General features: G+C 41.8%; 2 protein-coding genes across 4 annotated transcripts; one reads left to right on the plus strand and one right to left on the minus strand.

The window, feature by feature from the left end:
• The first annotated feature begins 6,258 nt into the window (after positions 1–6,258).
• si:ch211-63p21.1 (uncharacterized) lies at positions 6,259–12,593 on the plus strand. Of its 3 annotated transcripts, none has more exons than XR_010451120.1 (7): positions 6,259–6,452; positions 8,090–8,196; positions 9,002–9,091; positions 9,672–9,721; positions 10,101–10,171; positions 10,286–10,457; positions 10,661–12,593. XR_010451120.1 is itself a non-coding variant. In XM_064931346.1 (7 exons), exons 2-7 carry the CDS (start codon positions 8,122–8,124, stop codon positions 10,880–10,882), a joined length of 705 nt encoding a protein of 234 aa, XP_064787418.1. In that variant the 5' UTR covers positions 6,259–6,452; positions 8,090–8,121; the 3' UTR covers positions 10,883–12,593. The 3 variants fall into 3 exon arrangements, 2 of the variants coding, with proteins under 2 accessions (XP_064787418.1, XP_064787419.1); XM_064931346.1 differs by having other exon boundaries at positions 9,672–9,746; XM_064931347.1 differs by having other exon boundaries at positions 8,090–8,191; positions 9,672–9,746.
• Positions 12,594–14,649: 2,056 nt separating this feature from the next.
• On the minus strand, positions 14,650–17,706 carry LOC135510064 (fucolectin-like). Its single transcript, XM_064930867.1, has 5 exons — positions 17,667–17,706; positions 17,447–17,569; positions 16,740–17,025; positions 16,393–16,538; positions 14,650–14,657 (listed from the first exon to the last, which is right to left on the minus strand). Exons 1-5 carry the CDS (start codon positions 17,704–17,706, stop codon positions 14,650–14,652), a joined length of 603 nt encoding a protein of 200 aa, XP_064786939.1.
• Positions 17,707–19,496: the final 1,790 nt, after the last annotated feature.

Consider the following 19,496-nt stretch of genomic DNA (forward strand, 5'->3'; position numbering starts at 1 on the left):
GTGTCAATTATTGTTTGCCCGTAGGTTACATAGACATGTTCGTCACAGCATTTGTGGTGTGTGAATGTTACTGCAATACATTTGCTTCTTTCTCTTATCAGACTTTCCACAACTGATGTAAAATAAAGTTGTTATTTTCTAGTCTGTCTCAATCTGAATGGAGGTCAAATGAGGTCCAATTGGAGAATAAGTTTAGGCCCACACAAGAAAAAAAAGTAGAACATGTTTACATACATGTCCTAGGGAAGTACAATTATACACTTTTAATTAAACAAAACATGCAAAAACAGTTATGGACGAGACCTAAACTACGGTGCACTGCTCACTGACTACTCAGTGATACCCTTGTTCACAGGCGCAGCTTTCCTCGTGGGAAAATACATTTCCAACGGGGTTGCTTTGATGAATCTGTCCATGATCGCGTCAGAGGTAGGCGGCGACTCTGCTGTCTCTGGATATTGTAGACTGTCTCCACAACTGTTTGTGTTTGTTTGTAAGCCTCCGGGACTCCGGGGATATCGGACAGATCTGGGCAATAATTATGTTTAATCATTCCCAATTAGGTCGGAGGAGATGGAGGAGACCCCAACGGCTCTTTGACTTCAGGGTCAAACAACATACAGAGGTCGGGCTGGGGGAGAAGTCACTGTAAAACAATTAAATTAGGATTGTTCCAATAATCCCTTAGATTTTTGTCATAAATATAAAGAAATAGAATACTAAGCTGTGTCATGTGTACTATGTGTAGGGGGGGACCCTTCCTTCTACAATTGTTTTGTTGTTGCCCTCCCCTCATAGAATTAACTCCAAACTAATGTTTACAATCACAGATAACAATAACTGTAGCGACCCTGTGTTTATAAACATAGATATGGACTTTGTCACTTCAGCAAACATTTGTGGCACAGTCGATGCCACGCTGGGCTACGGGCCAGAGTATTGAGTGTTTGCCGAGCACCGCGGTTGACGAGCTCACTCTCCCTGCCTGTTACATTACACCTACACTACGATCAGAGCCGGCTGCAGACAATGATCAGGGGAAATCTGATTTTCAACATTTTGATAACGTACCTGTATTTATAATTGTTTAAAATATATGCAAAAAAACAACAATCCACCGACAGGTTTCTGGGCCAATGTACAACACTACCAAAAAACAACGCATACCTACTTAGGGCGCTTCAATATCACGGTTTGCGTTTTCAACACCACAATAAATAGACAATGTCAATCTCGACTAACAGAATATACATCCCTTTCCACCTTGTATGCCTACCCAGTATTAAGGCTTGGCAATCTCTAAATGTCATTAAACCTTTTGGTGTTTCGTTCTCTTTCCATTCATCAAATGGCCGCTGCACAGTTCGGATTGATTGATTGATTGATTTTATTTGTCATCCCCCAAAAATACAGATTGTATATACACACAGTACAATAATTTTTAAAAGTGATCGGGAATGCACAATAAAGTTAAGGACTTATTTTTTTATATGAATACATACAGTTGAAGTCGAAAGTTTGCATACATCCTAGCCAAATAAATTTAAACTCAGTTTTTCACAATTCCTTGCATTTAATCCAAGTAAAAATTCCCGGTTTACCACTTTATTTTAAGAATGTGAAATGTCAGAATATTTGTAGAGAGAGTGATTTATTTCGGCTTTTATTTCTATCATCACATTCCCAGTGGGTCAGAAGTTTACATACACTCAATTAGTATTTGGTAGCATTTCCTTTAAGATGTTTAACTTGGGTCAAACATTTTTGTTAGCCTTCCACAAGCTTCCCATAATAAGTTGGCTGAATTTTGGCCCATTCCTCCTGACAGAGCTGGTGTAACTGAGTCAGGTTTGTAGGCCTCCTTGCTCGCACATGCTTTTTCAGTTCTGCCCACAAATTTTCTATGGGATTGAGGTCAAGGCTTTGTGATGGCCACTCCAATACCATTACTTTGTTGTCCTTAAGCCATTTTGCCACAACTTTGGAAGTATGCTTGGGGTCATTGTCCACCTGGAAAACCCATTTGCGACCATGCTTTAACTTCCTGACTGATGTCTTGACATGTTGCTTCAATATATCCACATCATTTTCCTTCCACATGATGACATCTATTTTGTGAAGTGCACCAGTCCCTCCTGCAGCAAAGCACCACTACAACATGATGCTGCCACCCCGTACTTCACAGTTGGGATGGTGTTCTTTGGCTTGCAAGCCTCCCCCTTTTTCCTCTAAACATAACAATGGTCATAATGGCCAAACAGTTCTACTTTTGTTTCATCAGACCAGAGGACATTTCTCCAAAAAGTACGATCTTTGTCCCCATGTGCAGTTGCAAACTGTAGTCTGGCTTTTTTATGGCGGTTTTGGAGCAGTGGCTTCTCCTTGCTGAGCGGCCTTTCAGGTTATGTCGATATAGGGGCGGCAGGGTAGCCTAGTGGTTAGAGCGTTGGTTGCGAGTTCAAACCCCCGAGCTGACAAGGTACAAATCTGTCGTTCTGCCCCTGAACAGGCAGTTAACCCACTGTTCCCAGGCCGTCATTGAAAATAAGAATTTGTTCTTAACTGACTTGCCTGGTTAAATAAAGGTAAAATAAAAAAAATAGGACTCGTTTTACTGTGGATATAGATACTTTTGTACCTCCAGATCCTCCAGCATCTTCACAAGGTCCTTTGCTGTTGTTCTAGGATTGATTTGCACCTTTTGCACCAAAGTACGTTCATCTCTTGGAGACATAATGCGTCTCCTTCCTGAGCGGTATGACGGCTGCATGGTCCCATGGTGTTTATGCTTGAGTACTATTGTTTGTACAGATTAACGTGGTACCTTCAGGCGTTTGGAAATTGCTACCAAGGATGAACCAGACTTGTGGAGGTCTACAATTTTATTTCTGAGGTCTTGGCTGATTTCTTTTGATTTTCCCATGATGACAAGCAAAGAGACACAGAGTTTGAAGGTAGACCTCTGTACATGATTATTTATCAATCCAGTGTTAATCTGCAATATTGTAATTATTCGCCTACCTCCTCATGCCTTTTGCACACATTGTATATAGACTCCCCTTTTTTTTCCTACTGTGTTATTGACTTGTTAATTGTTTACTCCATGTGTAACTCTGTGTTGTCTGTTCACACTGCTATGCTTTATCTTGGCCAGGTCGCAGTTGTAAATGAGAACTTGTTCTCAACTAGCCTACCTGGTTAAATAAAGGTGAAATAAAATAAAATAAATAAAATAAACATCCACAGGTACACCTCCAATTGACTCAAATAGTGTCAAATAGCCTATCAGAAGCTTCTAAAGCCATGACATAATGTTCTGGAATTTTCCAAGCTGTTTATAGGCACAGTCAACAGTGTATGTAAACTTCTGACCCACTGGAATTGTGATACAGTGAATTATAAGTGAAATAATCTGTCTGTAAATAATTGTTGGGAAAATGACTTGTGTCATTCACGAAGTAGATGTCCTAACCGTCTTGCCAAAACTATAGTTTGTTAACAAAAGATTTGTGGAGTGGTTGAAAAACAAGTTTTAATGACTCCAACCCAAGTGTATGTAAACATCCGACTGTATACAATTACAGAGATACAGACACATTACAGAGATACAGACACATTACAGAGATACAGACAAAAACAGGTTCTACTGTTCACACGTTAGACAGCGTTTGATATTCTTTTAAAAAGTGGTTAGGGTTGGTATGGTTTTGAGTTGCTGTGGTAGTTTGTTCCACTCAACAGCGCAGGTATAAATTGTTATTTTATTTTAAACAATGAATATTAGAGTCTCTGGCTCTGGTATTATGCTGCTGGACATCTCTAACAAATAAAACATAGTTGGTTAGATACCTGGGGGCTGAGTCTGTGATAATTCTGTGGACCAGACCAAGTTGAATGAACACTACTCTTTTTTTCCACAGATAGCCAGCCGAGCTGCTTAAAATGTTTGACTGGTCTGTGGCTTTTCTTTAGATGTTTGGGGCTGCTGGTAAACCATGATGTGCAGACATAATCAAAATGACACTGGACTAGAGCACTCGCCAGAAGTCTTTAGGGGGTCTATAATTAGGGTTCCATCACATTGATGACAGATTTTCATGTGAATATTCAAAAATCTGCATAAAAACCACTATGAAAATTTTCCCATCAGATTTGTGTTTCCATCATATTGACTTGTCTGTGTGTAAATACAGCACATAAAAATAACTTATTTTTGTTGTTGTTGAATTCTTACCCCTTTTTCTCCCCAATTTCATGGTATCCAATTGTTTTTTTAGTAGCGACTATCTTGTCTCATCGCTACAACTCCCGTACAGGCTTGGGAGATAATCACACGGTGTTATTTATTGCTGAACAGCAGATGTCACTAATGTGAATTGTGAACAGATAATGAAGCTACCAGCAATAAACCATTCTTCAGCACCATTAGGTTAAAGCCTTGAGAAATCCTTCGTTCTCCATCACTAGTTTACAGGCCACATCATGCTGGCTTGCAAAGTGACATGTAATCCTATTGGAATCCAGACAGAGTTAAGAAATCAAACAGTATGTTTATTTACACCCAAACTGCATTCAGAATGACTGTCAGCGTTAGAAACTTAATAAAGTAAAAAACAACCATTTCAATAATGGGGGCAATACATATATTTAACTGATTGGATTAGTTTAGATTTGTATTTATTTATCTTTGTTTAGCATAATATTAATCAATCTATCAATGTACATGCAAAACCACAGATATTTAAAAAAAATCTCACCAAAATATTCACCTGCAATAGAGCATGCTGGGAAATAGTTTTATTTAACCAGGAAAGATCCAATTATTATTTTACAATGACGGCCTACCCCGGCCAAACCCTTACGACACTGGGCCAATTGCACGCCGCCCTATGCGACTCCCAATCACGGCAGGTTGTGATACAGCCCAGGATCAAACCAGGGTCTGTAGTGACACCTCTAGCACTGAGATGCAGTGCCTTAGACCACTGCGCCACTCAGCAGATAATGATGGGTGTGGTGTTGATGGTACTGCTTTACTCTGCACAGTGTAAAACAATAAGTCTGGGTATTAACACAAACACTGGGGGTTATTTTACACCACTGAGTGTTAATTTCACATGTGCAGAGTGAATTTAATGACTGAATCTTAAACGAGAAATGTTACACTGAAAAATCGGCACTGTCCAATTTGCTGTGTGCAAACGGCAGTCAAGCATTGATCATCATGTCACCAGAATAATACCCTCAACATGTATTGAAAGGAGCATCAAGCTTTCACCGCCCTGTGAAGTTCATCATAACTTATTTCATCCGTATCCTAATAAACTGCTTGCTTTCCCGAGTCGTAGTGGGAAGACCACACAACATATCATCGCATGACACCAAGTTTACTTCAAAATCTACGATGGTTATTATGTCAATATTTTTGCATTAAAAGCATTTCCCATAATTCATTTTACAGACACAAAAGGATTTTCTGTGGTATTTAGTTTTATCAAACATTTGGAAAGTTTACTGACAAATCTGCTGTTTTCATTGGGTGTGGCAGGTAGCCTATTGGTTAGAGTGTTGGGCCAGTAACCTGAAGGTTACTGAATAGAATCCCCAAGCTGACAAGGTAAAACATTTGTTCTGCCCCTGAACAAGGCAGTTAACCCACTCTTCCCTGGTAGGCTGTCATTGTAAATAAGAAATTAAGGTTAGAATAAAAATCTGTCCTGATATTTTTTTTATCTGACATGCACTTTCCTCGTATTAAAAGGTTGGATGGAAACCACACACACACACACACACACACACACACACACACACACACACACACACACACACACACACACACACACACACACACACACACACACACACTAAATGTCGAACTGTTTCATATCAAATTGAGTTATTTTATAGGCCCTACTTTATAACATTTTGAAAGAAAAAGAAAATCCGAACAGTGGTCTCTTCCTTTGTTTATTCAAGTTTGTTAATTTAAGCTAACATTTGAAGTTAAACTGTATATATTTATAAACTTTTTGGGAAAGGTTTTGCACAAAAGCCACACACCAAATTTCATATGAATTTCATATAAACCCCACCCCTCTCTGTGTTGAAATCAATGATTGGTAAGTTTCGGCCTCGCGTCGTTCTTCTTCTCATATAGGAGTGGTTATACTAAGTGTCTATCTTCTATCTCCGCCCACCTTTTTGCACGCTCCCGTGCCTTGTTTTGGAGTTTTATTTATGGTCAGCGCACTCCCGATGCCCGAGCTATCGTTTGCTTCACACTGACATCATAGCGGATTACAATGTCACATATTTTGGAAGCAGCACGAGCCTCCGGTTTTACACCCCGCGAGAGAGAATCGTCGTTTATATTCCAGTCATTTGAAATATAAAGTTGCAATATTTTTCGCATTAAACATTTTTGGGGGATGGAATGATGCATTCAAGTTAAGGTATGGAGTTATGAAAGCAACCCAAGTTGATATGCGCATATCTGTAATAGGGGAACTCAATCGAAATATCATCGCATTCCCCATAGCTATATTACATAATTTAGAATAGGTGAAAAGTATGCTTATGTGTGGCCTACGTTTTTCTGCAGCACCACAACTTGAAATGGCATTGGTTGCATTTAAGTTACGGGGTTTCTAGACAGCGTGTTTATGATCTATTTCACTTGCTTTGGCAATGTAAACATAGGTTTCTCATGCCAATAAAGCCCCTTGAATTGAACTGATTCACAGCGAAGTCACAATGTTGATTGTATGTATGATTGTTTAGTCTACTACAGCATATTATGGACATGCATGGTGAAAAAACCTTCGGGTCATGCTTATGGCAAAAAAGTTGTCGCGCTACGAAAAGCTCCCTCCCGCATTACGTAATAACAGACCAGCTGTTTAGAGATGCTCGTGTGAGAGGTGAAATACCCCGCTGATGACGATAAACATTTCAATCCCTCTCAACGAGCAGCAGCATGCGAGCTTGTGGTGAAATGTATCACCTCGAATATACAAAAACTGTCGAGAGCATTTTCCAATGGAACTTTCCACCCACTGCTCCTTTCCTCCGACTGTGTTTATCCAAACTGTAGAAGGCTGTGTTGCTGTAATACTGTAGAGTGAATTCCCTATTGGGTATTATTTATAACGTTAAACATAATATATATTATACATTATAAACCGGTTGGCCCTGAATGCTGATTCACTAAAAGCGCGGTATATCAGACCATATACCACGGGTATGAGAATAATAATATTTCTACTGTTCTGATGACATTGGTAATCAGTTTATGATTTCAATAAGACACTTCAGGGTGTTGTGGTATAATGGCCATATACACCACCTCCTCAGGCCTTATTGCTGAATTATAACACCTCCATTGTGATCATACTGTAATAGACCTACTTACTGTAATAATGTTTGTCCAAGATGAGGCTTATTTCGTTTGAAAAAGAAAGTATGCCTACCACCTACCCAACAATTTGCAGGTGCAGCCAGAGGTGAACAAGTATAGTCATTGGATACTACTATAATATTAATAGGTTGTGATTACTGTCTGTTGTGCGTTGTGATTACTGTCCGTAAATGAAAAGCTCCCTACAAATAAAATGTACTATTGTTATTATTTAATATATATTTTCATCCTGTCTTTTAAACTATGCCGCCATCCTATTTGATGTGTATATGTAGATATGCTTAATAACCCTGAGCCTAGGCTGCATTAAGCAGGACAGCAGTTCACATAGACATGTGTTATGTAGAACAAACATTTTATTTAATTTTATTTAACTAGGCAAGTCAGTTAAGAACAAATTCTTATTTTCAATGATAGCCTAGGAACAGTGGGTTAACTGCCTGTTCAGGGGCAGAACGACAGATTTGTACTTCATCAGCTCAGGGGTTCGAACTTGCAACCTTCCGGTTACTAGTCCAACGCTCTAACCACTAGTCTACACTGCTGCCCCATGCCTCTCTGACTTATAGAACAAGGAATCACATCTGCTCTATTCATGCTGTTTCTATCTGAAAGATTCCACAGGGTTTGCATCCTGAACCCGAGCCTGACCCCTGTGTCCCCTGTCTACAGGTCTATGTAACAGAGAGTGGGTCAGGTCAGGGATGCTGCAGCATCGGAGGGAATCTGACTCTCATGGCCTGTTTTCATCTGGAGAGATCTCCGACAATGACTGTGAGGTAACATCATGTGTGTGTGTGTCTTTGTCTGTTTGAGCAGTATATCCCACACCGACTCAACCCTAATCATGTGAGGGCAAGAGATAGGACATTTACCATCCCGTGTGTGGGTTTGTGTACGCATGTGTCTCAGTGTGTGTCTGTGTGTGTGAGACATTGGTAATTAGGGCCCCACTGTTAGGTTTGTACTCTACACAGCATGAAGCATACTTTCTAACCTCTGCTGCTGTCCAATTAGTGATGGACTGATGGCTCCAGATAAATCATTACCACTTTCTGATCTCTCTCTCTCTCTTCTCTCTCTCTCTTCTCTCTCTTCTCTCTCTCTCTCTCTCTCTCTCTCTCTCTCTCTCTCTCTCTCTCTCTCTCTTCTCTCTCTCTCTCTCTCTCTCTCTCTTCTATCTCTCTCTCTCTCTCTCTCTTCTCTCTCTCTCTCTCTCTCTCTCTCTCTCTCTCTCTCTCTCTCTCTCTCTCACTCATTCTCTCTCACTCATTCTCTCTTGCTCTCTTTCTCTCATTTTCTCTTTTGCTCTTTCACTCTTTCTCTCATTCTATCTTCTGCTCTTTCTCATTATATCTTTCTCTCATTCTATCTTTCTCTTATTCACTCTCTCTCTCACTCGTCTCCTCTGTTTCTCTCTCCGTTCCTCATTTATCATGCTTATCTCTCTGTTTCTTGCTCTGTCACACACACTATCTCTCTCTCATGCTGTTTCTCTCTCTCTTACTGTTTCTTTGTCACTGTATCTCTCTCTTACTGTTTCTCTTTCTCTGTATCTCTCACTTACTGTTTCTCTCCCTGCAGATGGGGGCAAGTTGTGGAGAAGTTGGCGTAGTGTGTTTGTGTGAGACTGGACCCTGCACACTATATTCTGAAGCACACACACAGACACCGGTGAGAAGTGGTGTTCTATAATATTATTTTCTACATCCAAGGGAAGATACAGAAGCATCAATTACCCTGGACAATATTTAAGCAGGATTCAATCCAAAACTGCACTATTACAGTGGGTTCTGGCTCTTCATTACAATGCTTCACTCCAACGCTTCGGATGAAATTTGCATACAGTGGAGCAGAGCTCAACTTTTCTACCAGTCCGCTAGCAGGGCTCTCGCCGCTCACCTTCCCACAATCCCCCACACATTTCTCTGCGTGTGCCCTCGTTGAAAATGAATGGGGGCGGAACTTCTCCTGTTGAATTCGTTGTTAACGAAAACTGTACACTATAGTGAGCTTGACATTTAAGTGTAATAGTCAGTTGAGCCGACTTCTGCACCGTTTACTGCAAACATTGCCTTTAAAATCTGCATTGTCGACGATGCGCAATCGGATTGAGTCCCGGCTTTAGTTTGTTGTTTCTCGCTGAAATGCATATTTATCTCTCCCTATGCATTTCACCTACATACGTATCATGCTGTACACAGCTCACGACTCTCTCTCTCTCTCTCTCTCTCTCTCTCTCTCTCTCTCTTAGGACACACTGAAATGTGAACACTGTGGGAAAAACAGGGTAGTGATAACCAGGTACTCAGAGGGATATGGCACAGAGGTAGGGTGTGTGTGTGTGTGTGTGTGTGTGTGTGTGTGTGTGTGTGTGTGTGTGTGTGTGTGTGTGTGTGTGTGTGTGTGTGTGTGTGTGTGTGTGTGTGTGTGTGTGTGTGTGTGTGTGTGTGCGTGTGTGCGTGCGTGTTCAATGACACAAATATTGATGTTACAAAACAAAACATCAGTACGGTTTCAACTCAGTATGGTTTATTGAACATAATGCATATAATGTTGAATGATGATGCACACAAACATATTGAAGCATTACCTTGGTCAAAAATGTAGGTGGCTGAAACCAATGAGTGATTGTACTGCACACGTGTACGTGTGTCTAATTCATGTGACTCATACTGTGCAGGAAGAGTGTGCCCTGTCCGATCCTCAGGGTGACAGCGATGCAGACGCTGACATCGAGGACACAGATTGCAGGTTCGACACACACACACACCCACACACACACAAACACACTGCTTACTCAACAATCAGTCACTCATAAACAGTACATATTGTCTTTTCATTTTGTTACTGTTTCGATTGGTCCAGACTACAGGAGCCAGGTTCTCTCCAGCGAATCAGTTCTCGGAGACGGAAGCGACCACGAATAGCACGGCAGGACACCACGGAGAGTGAGGACGATGGGGGGAGGAGTCACAGGAGTCACCGCTGGAACCTCAGACTCAGTCCCCACCGGGCTCACAACAGAACCTTACTAGAGGTACCTCAACCACACAGAACCACATCACAAACCTAATACACAACCACAGTTAAACCTCATCACAACCACATAATGAAACCGCTATATATTGAAAGTCTCTCTCTCTATTCTCTTTCTCTATTCTCTCTCTCTCTCTCTCTCTCTCTCTCTCTCTCTCTCTCTCTCTCTCTCTCTCTCTCTCTCTCTCTCTCTCTCTCTCTCAGGAGAGTGTATCACAGGTCAGACCGTTAGTGATCTGTCGGCCCAGTATCAGAGGAGACGGTCAGGGGCCTCCAATCGAAGGGCCCAGAACTGGCCCAAAATGGCTCTGGTTCCTGTGGCCCTCGTCTCTCTCCCTGCCTGTCGTTCTCCTCCTCTCCATCCCTCTCTCTCTCTCCTTAGTCATCGTCATCATATCTTTCCTGATGCCTCGGGCCAGTACTTGACCTCACTTCTCTGTTTTATTTTATTCATTGTAAGATTTTTCTTGGATTAATATAATTATGCTTTAATCACCTCGCGTCACCACATCATGTAGTTAATTAATGTGTGTATACTGTAAACAAATCATATTAGACCATAAGCCATAACAGCATCAGACCATAAGCCATAACAGCATCAGACCATAAGCCATAGCAGCATCAGACCATAAATCATAGCAGCATCAGACCATAAGCCATAGCAGCATCAGACCATAAGCCATAGCAGCATCAGACCATAAGCCATAGCAGCATCAGACCATAAGTCATAGCAGCATCAGACCATAAGTCATAGCAGCATCAGACCATAAGCCATAGCAGCATCAGACCATAAGTCATAGCAGCATCAGACCATAAGCCATAGCAGCATCAGACCATAAGCCATAGCAGCATCAGACCATAAGTCATAGCAGCATCAGACCATAAGCCATAGCAGCATCAGACCATAAGTCATAGCAGCATCAGACCATAAGTCATAGCAGCATCAGACCATAAGTCATAGCAGCATCAGACCATAAGCCATAGCAGCATCAGACCATAAGTCATAGCAGCATCAGATCATAAGTCATAGCAGCATCAGATCATAAGTCATAGCAGCATCAGACCATAAATCATAGCAGCATCAGACCATAAGTCATAGCAGCATCATCACCCTTTTCCACAACAATATTTCTGAACAGGCAGCTTGTGCTTTTCATATCTCTTTCTGTCTCTCCCTCTCTCTCCCACTCATTTGCAAAAATAGACCCCTTGGCTTGCTACTTATGCTGAAGATGGTGTGAAATGTGGGTGGCAAAGGGTTTTAGGGTTACACGTGTTTTGTAGGCTCAATAGAAATACATGTAAATTACCGACCTATGCAATCTACTGTTCCTGCTCTGTCTGTCTGTCTGTCTGTCTGTCTGTCTGTCTGTCTGTCTGTCTGTCTGTCTGTCTGTCTGTCTGTCTGTCTGTCTGTCTGTCTGTCTGTCTGTCTGTCTGATAACTGAATCCATGCTCTGTCCCTCTGTCCCCCCCCCCACTCTCTCACCCTCTTGTCTCTGAGGTATTTAGCCTGTGAATCCAGGGACCCATAGATCTAAATTACAATTTGTCCTAATTTAATGGAAGCAGGATTGCACAGACAGCCTACTCTGTGCAATGGCTCCGTCTCGAACGGCACCCTCGTTGCTATATGTAGGGAATAGGGTGCTATGTCATTCAGAGGAGGAAGTTCATAAACTAGACTGTAACTAGGTAAGACAGATAATCCAGTACACGTAAACCTGTATTGTACTGTAAGTGTTTGGTTATGAGGGGACCACCTACACCTGCTTGTAAACCAGGTTATTACAAGTTTTATGTTTACTGTATGAAGGATGTATTCACCTCCGGCTTATAAAGTATGTCTGAAATCCACTGCTGTGATCCACTGTATCTGGGTCAGAGGAGGCTGGTGGAAGGAGATATAGGAGGACGGGCTCATGGTAATGGCTGGAGTGGAATAAACCACGTTTGACTCCGTTCCATTGATTCCATTCCAGCCATTAGAATGAGCCCTTTCTATAGCTCCCCACCAGCCTCCAGTGATCTGGGTGTTAGTTAATTTACATTTATAACCCCAAAAAATTATCACAATGTATGTTAATCTTTATGCTTCATTGGGGCCACAGTAATCAAATAAAGCTATATTGTATTTTGACAATGTTTATTTTTTTAATTAATTTTATATTTACATATATTTTTAAATATACTTTATGGGTTAAACTGGAACATGGATGTTGATTATTGGGCGATTTGAATTGCAAATGTATATCTGATTTAAAGAAGTATTTATTCAAATGCTTATGACCACTCTAATGTCCCAAGTGCAGAGGTGTTAGTCATCAACATGGAAAGACTGCTTCTCTACATCTCTCTCCTCATTTCTTCAGGAGAGCAGGAGATGATGGAGTGAGCGAGGGAGGGAGAGAGAGACACAAAGGTGAGGAGTAGGAGGAGGAGAATAGAAAGAAAAATGAGGGCACCACTCACGACTATGAAACAGTGAGGACAGAATGGCATTCTGTGTTAAATATGTGAGTGGCAGCTCACTCTCACTATCTCACACACACATGCATGTACGTACATACGTACGCACGCACGCACGCATGCACACACACACACAAAAGGGCCTGGGGTGGGTGAGAGTCCCATAAGGAGGTTCGTTACTTAGCACCCGACTCCCTCCCTCCCTCTTCCTTTAGGCTAGTCTCCATGGCAACCATCTGATTCATGCAGACTGAAAGACAGACTTTTTCATAGCTGGATTGAAGCTTGCCAGATCAGAGCCGCCTACAGGGCGAGTATTGTGAATAAAACAACATGCACATCTGCTATTTTATCAGCTCATAAAACATGTCATTTACAATAAGTTAATACATCTTATTTTAGCTAACTTTCGTAGTTAGGAGTGCTACCAAAACATTTAAGGTTAGGTTTAGAATCAGCTATTCTGACTGTGGCTGTGACAGTTAGTGACCACTCTGCAGAGCTGCCTCCACTTCATGAGTCATCTCAGTAAATGTCAACCTAAGTGTGTGTGTGTGTGCCTGAGTGCGTGTGTTTGCGCTCTGCACTGTGTATGTGTGTGATCCTTCTCTTAAAGAATGTTCTCCCTTTCTCTTGCTCCAGAATGCATAATGGAGGAGAGGTGCCAAGGCTTTGTCTTGACATGAGAGAGGCCTTGGATTGAATCAGCTCAAACAGGCCCCAAACAGTCCCCTTTTACAGTTTAATTAAGAACGCAATTAATGCATGCATGGAGACATTCTTTGCAACTTGGGTGCCTTTACAGATGTGGGATCAGTTTGCTACAATAGTTTTTATTTTATTTAACTAGGCAAGTCAGTTAAGAACAAATTCTTATTTTCAACAACGGCCTAGGAACAGTGGGTTAACTGCCTGTTCAGGGGCAGAACGACAGATTTGTACCATGTCAGCTCAGGGGTTTGAACTTGCAACCTTCCGGTTGTCCAACACTCTAACCACTAGGCTACCCTGCCACCCCAGTGTGTTGTTTAGTTTTGAAATGTTCGTTGAAAGAGAGATCAGGGTCCAGAGTAACGCCAAGGTCCTTCACAGTTATTTTTTTGACAACTGTACCACCATTGAGATGAATTGTCAGATCAAACAGCAGATCTCTTTGTTTTTTTGTGACCTAGACCTGTTTTGTCTGAGTTTAAAAGTAAAACATTTGCGGCAATCCACTTCCTTATGTCTGAAAAACAGTCTTCCAGGGTAGGCAATTTTGTTTTTTTTGTTTCATCGAAATGTACAGCTGTGTGTCTTCTGCACAGTAGTGAAAATTGACATTGTGTTTCTGAATGACATCTCCAAGAGGTAGCATATAGAGCCCCACAGTGGAAATAAATGTCACCTTGTTCTATAGAGATTTACACGGTTATCAAAACGTCACGCCAGGGTAGTCCTACATGAAACACAGCCCTTATTTTAAGTGTATCTAAAAATCCCTTATAGGAAAGATTAACTGTGGAAAATGGTTGCAACCATTTCCCTGTTTGACCGCTAGGTTTTATGCAGATGTTGACATGGACAGACAGACAGCGATATCCATCAGTCTGGGTCCTGAGCTGGGGTGTGTGGGGCTGGCAGGGGTGCTGGATTTTGCCTACACTGGGGCCTTAGCAGCTCTGAACAGACACACACTGTCCCAGATACAGACTGCAGCTACAACACTAGGGGCCCCCAGAGTTCTACAGCTCTGCAGCGAGGAGAAGATGAAGGAGGGAGTAGAGAAGAGGGCAGGAGAGAAGATCTCTGCTGAAGAACAGATGAAGGCTAGTCTTCAGTCCATCAGAGAGCTGTGGGCAGAGAGAGAGGGCTGTGATGTGGAGCTGGAGGTTGGTGGGACAAATCAAATGTTATTTGTCACGTGTTGAATAAAACAGGTGTAGACCTTACCGTGAAATACTTACAAGCCCTTAACCAACAGTGTAGTTAAAAATAGGAATTAAGAAAATATTAACAAAATTAACGATACTAAAAAAAGTAACACAAAATAACAATAACGAGGCTATATACAGGGGGGACTGGTACCGAGTCAATCAGATGCCAACCAGTTGCCATACAATGCAGTGATGCAACCAATGAGGATGCTCTCGATAGTGCTGCCGTAGAACTTTTGAGGTTCTGGGGATCCATGCCAAATCTTTTCAGTCTCCCGAGAGGAAATAGGTGTTGTCGTGCCCTCTTCTCAACTGTCTTGGTGTGTTTGAACCATGATAGTTTGTTAGTGATATGGACATCAAGGAACTTGAAGCTCTCGAACTCGCTCCACTACGCAGTCATGGGTGAAGGAGTACAGGAGGGGACGAAGCACGCGTTCCTGAGGGGACCATGTGTTGAGGATCAGCATGGCAGCATGGCAGTGTTGGGGATCAGCATGGCATATGTGTTGTTTACATCGGCTGATGTGAAAAGGGCTTTATAAATACATTTGATTAGTTTATTGATAATTACAGACGCCTGGTTGAGTAATCTGAAGTACCTGAAAAGGCCAGTAGATGTCACACTATCATATAGGAATACAAATTCTACTCTAAATAGTACAATACATACAACAATAGCCATGTAAAAAGTGTGTTCATTTTTTTTCACCTTTATTTAACCGGGTATGCGGGTTGAGAACAAGTTCTCATTTACAACTGCGACCTGGCCAAGATAAAGCAAGATAAAGTATAAGGAATCCACACACAAAAAGAGGGCATTACAGCTGAGAAGCGGGAAAGAATGAAAACACACATAGAAAACTATAAACATACAGAACCAGGAGACATCTAGAAAACAACTAGATAAAAGGTTAAAGGGGAACTGCAACAGCTGATTTGGCCATGTTTTTTGGCTTGCACCTCAAGAAATGCTGGCGGCCATGACAGGAACCAAACTTGAGTTGGCTTGGGGTGTAGTTTGATGTGGGTGTAACTTGTTGGGGAAGTATCGGGCCAATGGGGACATCATGAATACAGGACATACTTATAAGAAAAAAATTATAATAATAGCAAAAAAAAAATGTCGAGGTAGAAAAAGCTATAAAAAAACGAGTGGCAGTGAGTTTATTCTAACTTTGGCAACAACACTTGTCCTACTTATTTCACAACAAGATGGATCCTGTGATGTAATTGCTGAACACATCGCATGTGACGTAGTAGAAACCCTGATGATACCTGTAATAGAGGAGGAGGACATGTTGACAGAAAACACAATGAAATAGTTTCACATAGCAACTACACACACACACACACACACACACACTAACTGTTTGATTTTTGAAAGCAAAGCCAATGTTTGACAAAACGCTTTTGAAAGCTACAGCCCGGTTGGCAGAGTAATATATACAGTATTTATACTTCCAGAACATTGAGGATAAACCATTTAGAAGATAGGCGAACTTACCTTGGTAATAAATCTGAAGAGCGACGACAGTTACAGATGATTACCTGCAGGAAGGCCGTAAACTTCCACCTCACACAGAGGGAGAATCTTGTTCTGTCCAGGGATCACCACAACAACATAGTGACCCTCCATCTCATTACACTGGAAGGTGTTGGTCTCTCCTGCTGGGATGTGGGAGATGACATCACATCTGAGTGTGAGAGAGAGTGAGAGTAGGGGGGAGAGAAAAATATAATGAGAGTGAATGAGGACACTCTACAATTTACCATAGAGAAAACCATCAGTCTGTTCAATATACTGTTTAGCCATAGAATATCTACAGAAGCATGGATGAAGACCAATGTATCCACATTTCTTCAACACAGGACATACAATTCCACAGATGTATCACCTGGGGTTGTTGATGCCGTTGTTCTCCAGTGAGTTACCGATGCGGATCTCAGCACCATCAAGTCTCTCAGGAACAACATCTCTGTTGGTGATGCTGACAGCTGTCACTCTGAACAGATCCAGCAGGTCCACTCTCCACCAGGGGTTGGTCTCCTGTTCAGTGTGTGTGCAGGATATTTTGTGATAGTTTGATTCTCTGTTGCCATCAATGACATTGTTAGCCTGGCCATCCCCATACACTGATGACTGGGTGGCCACTCCTTTCACCACAACATTTACTACAGGCTCTTGGAGATAATAATTTTAAAGTGCATGAATATGACATGTTTATATGATGGGGATAATAGTGTTGGGAGATTGAGTGGCGTGGTGAGAATATGGGTGGATAGTTGTGGTGGGAGGAGTAGAGGTGATAAAGGTGCATATTTTAGAAGAAGGGAGAGAATATGGGTGGATAGTAGTGGTGGGAGGAGAACAGGATGTGAGAGGGGTGGTTAAGTCTGAAATAGAAATCAGGACTTCACAGTTATTATTTACATCTATACCCAGTATGCAAAACTGGTTGAAAATATGTTTACCTCGAATCTGTCTCTTTCAGCTCCTGCACTTCAGCTTTCAGCTCTTTCTTTGTGGCATTGAGCATGGCCCCCACAGTTTGTTGTCCATCCAGCTGTTGGTGCTCTAGAGAGTTCAGTTTAGCTTCCAAGCCGCTGAGTCCATCCACATATACTTCCACCTCACACAGAGTGAGATATTCCGACCTGCCGGGGATGACAACCACGACGCAACGACCCTCCATCTCATTACACTGGAAGGAGTGGACCTCTCCCGCTGGGATGTGGGAGATGACATCACATCTGAGCTAGAGATATGTTGAGAGAGAGAGCAAGAGATAATGAAATAATGATAGCGAATGTGGACGCTGTACAATCTACTTGAGGACGCTCGTCTTGTATGCACTGTGTCATCCTGAGAAAATCCTGATAATACTCAGCATTTTGAAAAAATAACTCGGCAGTCTTGATAAACTGCACGTTTAGCAAAGGTTTTGAGCATGGTTATTGTGTGGTAGACAACACTTAGGTCTCAGGAGCCCAAAAGACAAGTTCTCAACATCTATATAAGATCTCAACCAAAACAGACATGAAATGAAGCAACCACACACACAGGATGGATTTCATTCTGACCAAAAAGTTCACCATGTGATTTGACTGAAGCTGATGTAATCCGTATAATCACGATTAAGTGTTTTGATTAAGGGAAAACCTACATATTCTTTTGCCCATCATATGTATAGAGAATTATGCTCATGCAATTGTCATGACAGGGGCATAACAAATATTTTATAAGCATAAGTCTTCCCATTTTAATAAAAACCTTGGACATGGCCACCATGAGATGTCTCATTTTTCTTCCAGACGCCCCACCTTTGCATCGAAAGATGTCCACCATGTGTGGAGAGTACCCGGTTGAGCTCAACAAATAATGTAGATAGCAGAGGTGCAGTAGATATGAGCATGAACTCATTCATCTGAAAACATAAAATAAAAAAAAGCACTTGTCACTCACCCTATCAGAACATCACAACAGTATACACAGGAAGACAGGAAGGATGAACAATTAATTACTAGCCGTTTGATCACTATATTATATCAACATCAGTGAGGGGAGAAACAACTGGTCAACACTTTGATTTGTCACCAGCTTCCTTTTCTTGTGTGTGTGTGCGCACACTGGTGGCATACATAAAACCAGAGCACATATAGGACACACACTTCCTTCTCAGTGAACAGAGCTGGCCATCAGGTTTTGAAGTCTGCAACCAAGGGCTGTCCTTGAAGAACTTCTTGCCTTCTGTCATTGTTTCTCTTCTTAATCTCTGAAAGTAGTGCAATTCTCTCATTTTCCAGACTCTGTGGTTTCTCCTTTCAGATGCTGCAGACAGTAATTGACTTCTGCTTTTTTCTGGGCTTTTTCACATTCAACACTGGCAGATATTCGTCTTGGGCCTTGTTCTTTAGTGAATTTATCACCTTTATCACCTCAGCACATCCCAGGCCTCTTAGGGTGAGGGGTCCTCTCAGGATCCCTCACCCTGTGTCCACCATCCTGCTTTCCTCACTGGAAACTTGGCACCTGAAACACAGTAGTGGGTTTGAAACAAAAACTCACGGGATAACAAATAGCCGAGCATGAATATCTGGCAACCTCAGAAGACCAGACAGGGTCAGTGAAACCATGTGCTTTTGGAACACTTCACATGTGATATTTCACGTGGGGATTTTCAAGTGATGACAGTACCTTTCACATGTGGAGTCAAATGAGTCAGAATAACTGATAACTAAAATAGCAGTGCCTAAGTGCAACATAATGGCACCAGAGGGGATGGTCACCGTTTTACAGGCTCCTGACCAATTGTGCATTTTGTGTTTTTTATTTTTTATGTACTGTTTTTAACTTGTTTTGTACATAATGTTTCCGCCATTGTTTCTAGTGACCGAAAAGTGCTTCTGGACATAAGAACAGCAATTACTCACCTCAAACTGGATGAAGATTTTTTTTTCTTAATGAGTCAGACGTGAAGGCCATTAGGCGGGTAAACAAGGACATACGACAATCAATGCCGAAGCAGGAAACAGAGCGGGGAACCAGACATATATAGGGAAGGTAATGACAGAGGTGATGGAGTCCAGCTGAGTCCAATCATCACTGATGCCTGGCGCGGGGGAAAGCGGGAGCAGGCGTGACAATACGAGTA

This window comes from Oncorhynchus masou, chromosome 23 (genome assembly GCF_036934945.1).
Source record: "Oncorhynchus masou masou isolate Uvic2021 chromosome 23, UVic_Omas_1.1, whole genome shotgun sequence".
Lineage (NCBI taxonomy): Eukaryota > Metazoa > Chordata > Actinopteri > Salmoniformes > Salmonidae > Oncorhynchus > Oncorhynchus masou.

What these genes read in the sequence shown, in the direction of transcription:
- si:ch211-63p21.1 (XM_064931346.1), top strand. Translation starts at nt 8,122, where the DNA reads ATGCTGCAGCATCGGAGGGAATCTGACTCTCATGGCCTGTTTTCATCT. An exon ending in TCTCCGACAATGACTGTGAG is followed by an intron (nt 8,197 to 9,001) that starts GTAACATCATGT and finishes CTCTCCCTGCAG; the next exon opens with ATGGGGGCAAGTTGTGGAGA. An exon ending in AAGCACACACACAGACACCG is followed by an intron (nt 9,092 to 9,671) that starts GTGAGAAGTGGT and finishes TCTCTCTCTTAG; the next exon opens with GACACACTGAAATGTGAACA.
- LOC135510064 (XM_064930867.1), bottom strand. Translation starts at nt 17,706, where the DNA reads ATGACACAGTGCATACAAGACGAGCGTCCTCAAGTAGATT. An exon ending in ATATGTGGATGGACTCAGCG is followed by an intron (nt 17,026 to 17,446) that starts GCTTGGAAGCTA and finishes ATTATCTCCAAG; the next exon opens with AGCCTGTAGTAAATGTTGTG. An exon ending in AACGGCATCAACAACCCCAG is followed by an intron (nt 16,539 to 16,739) that starts GTGATACATCTG and finishes TCTCACACTCAG; the next exon opens with ATGTGATGTCATCTCCCACA.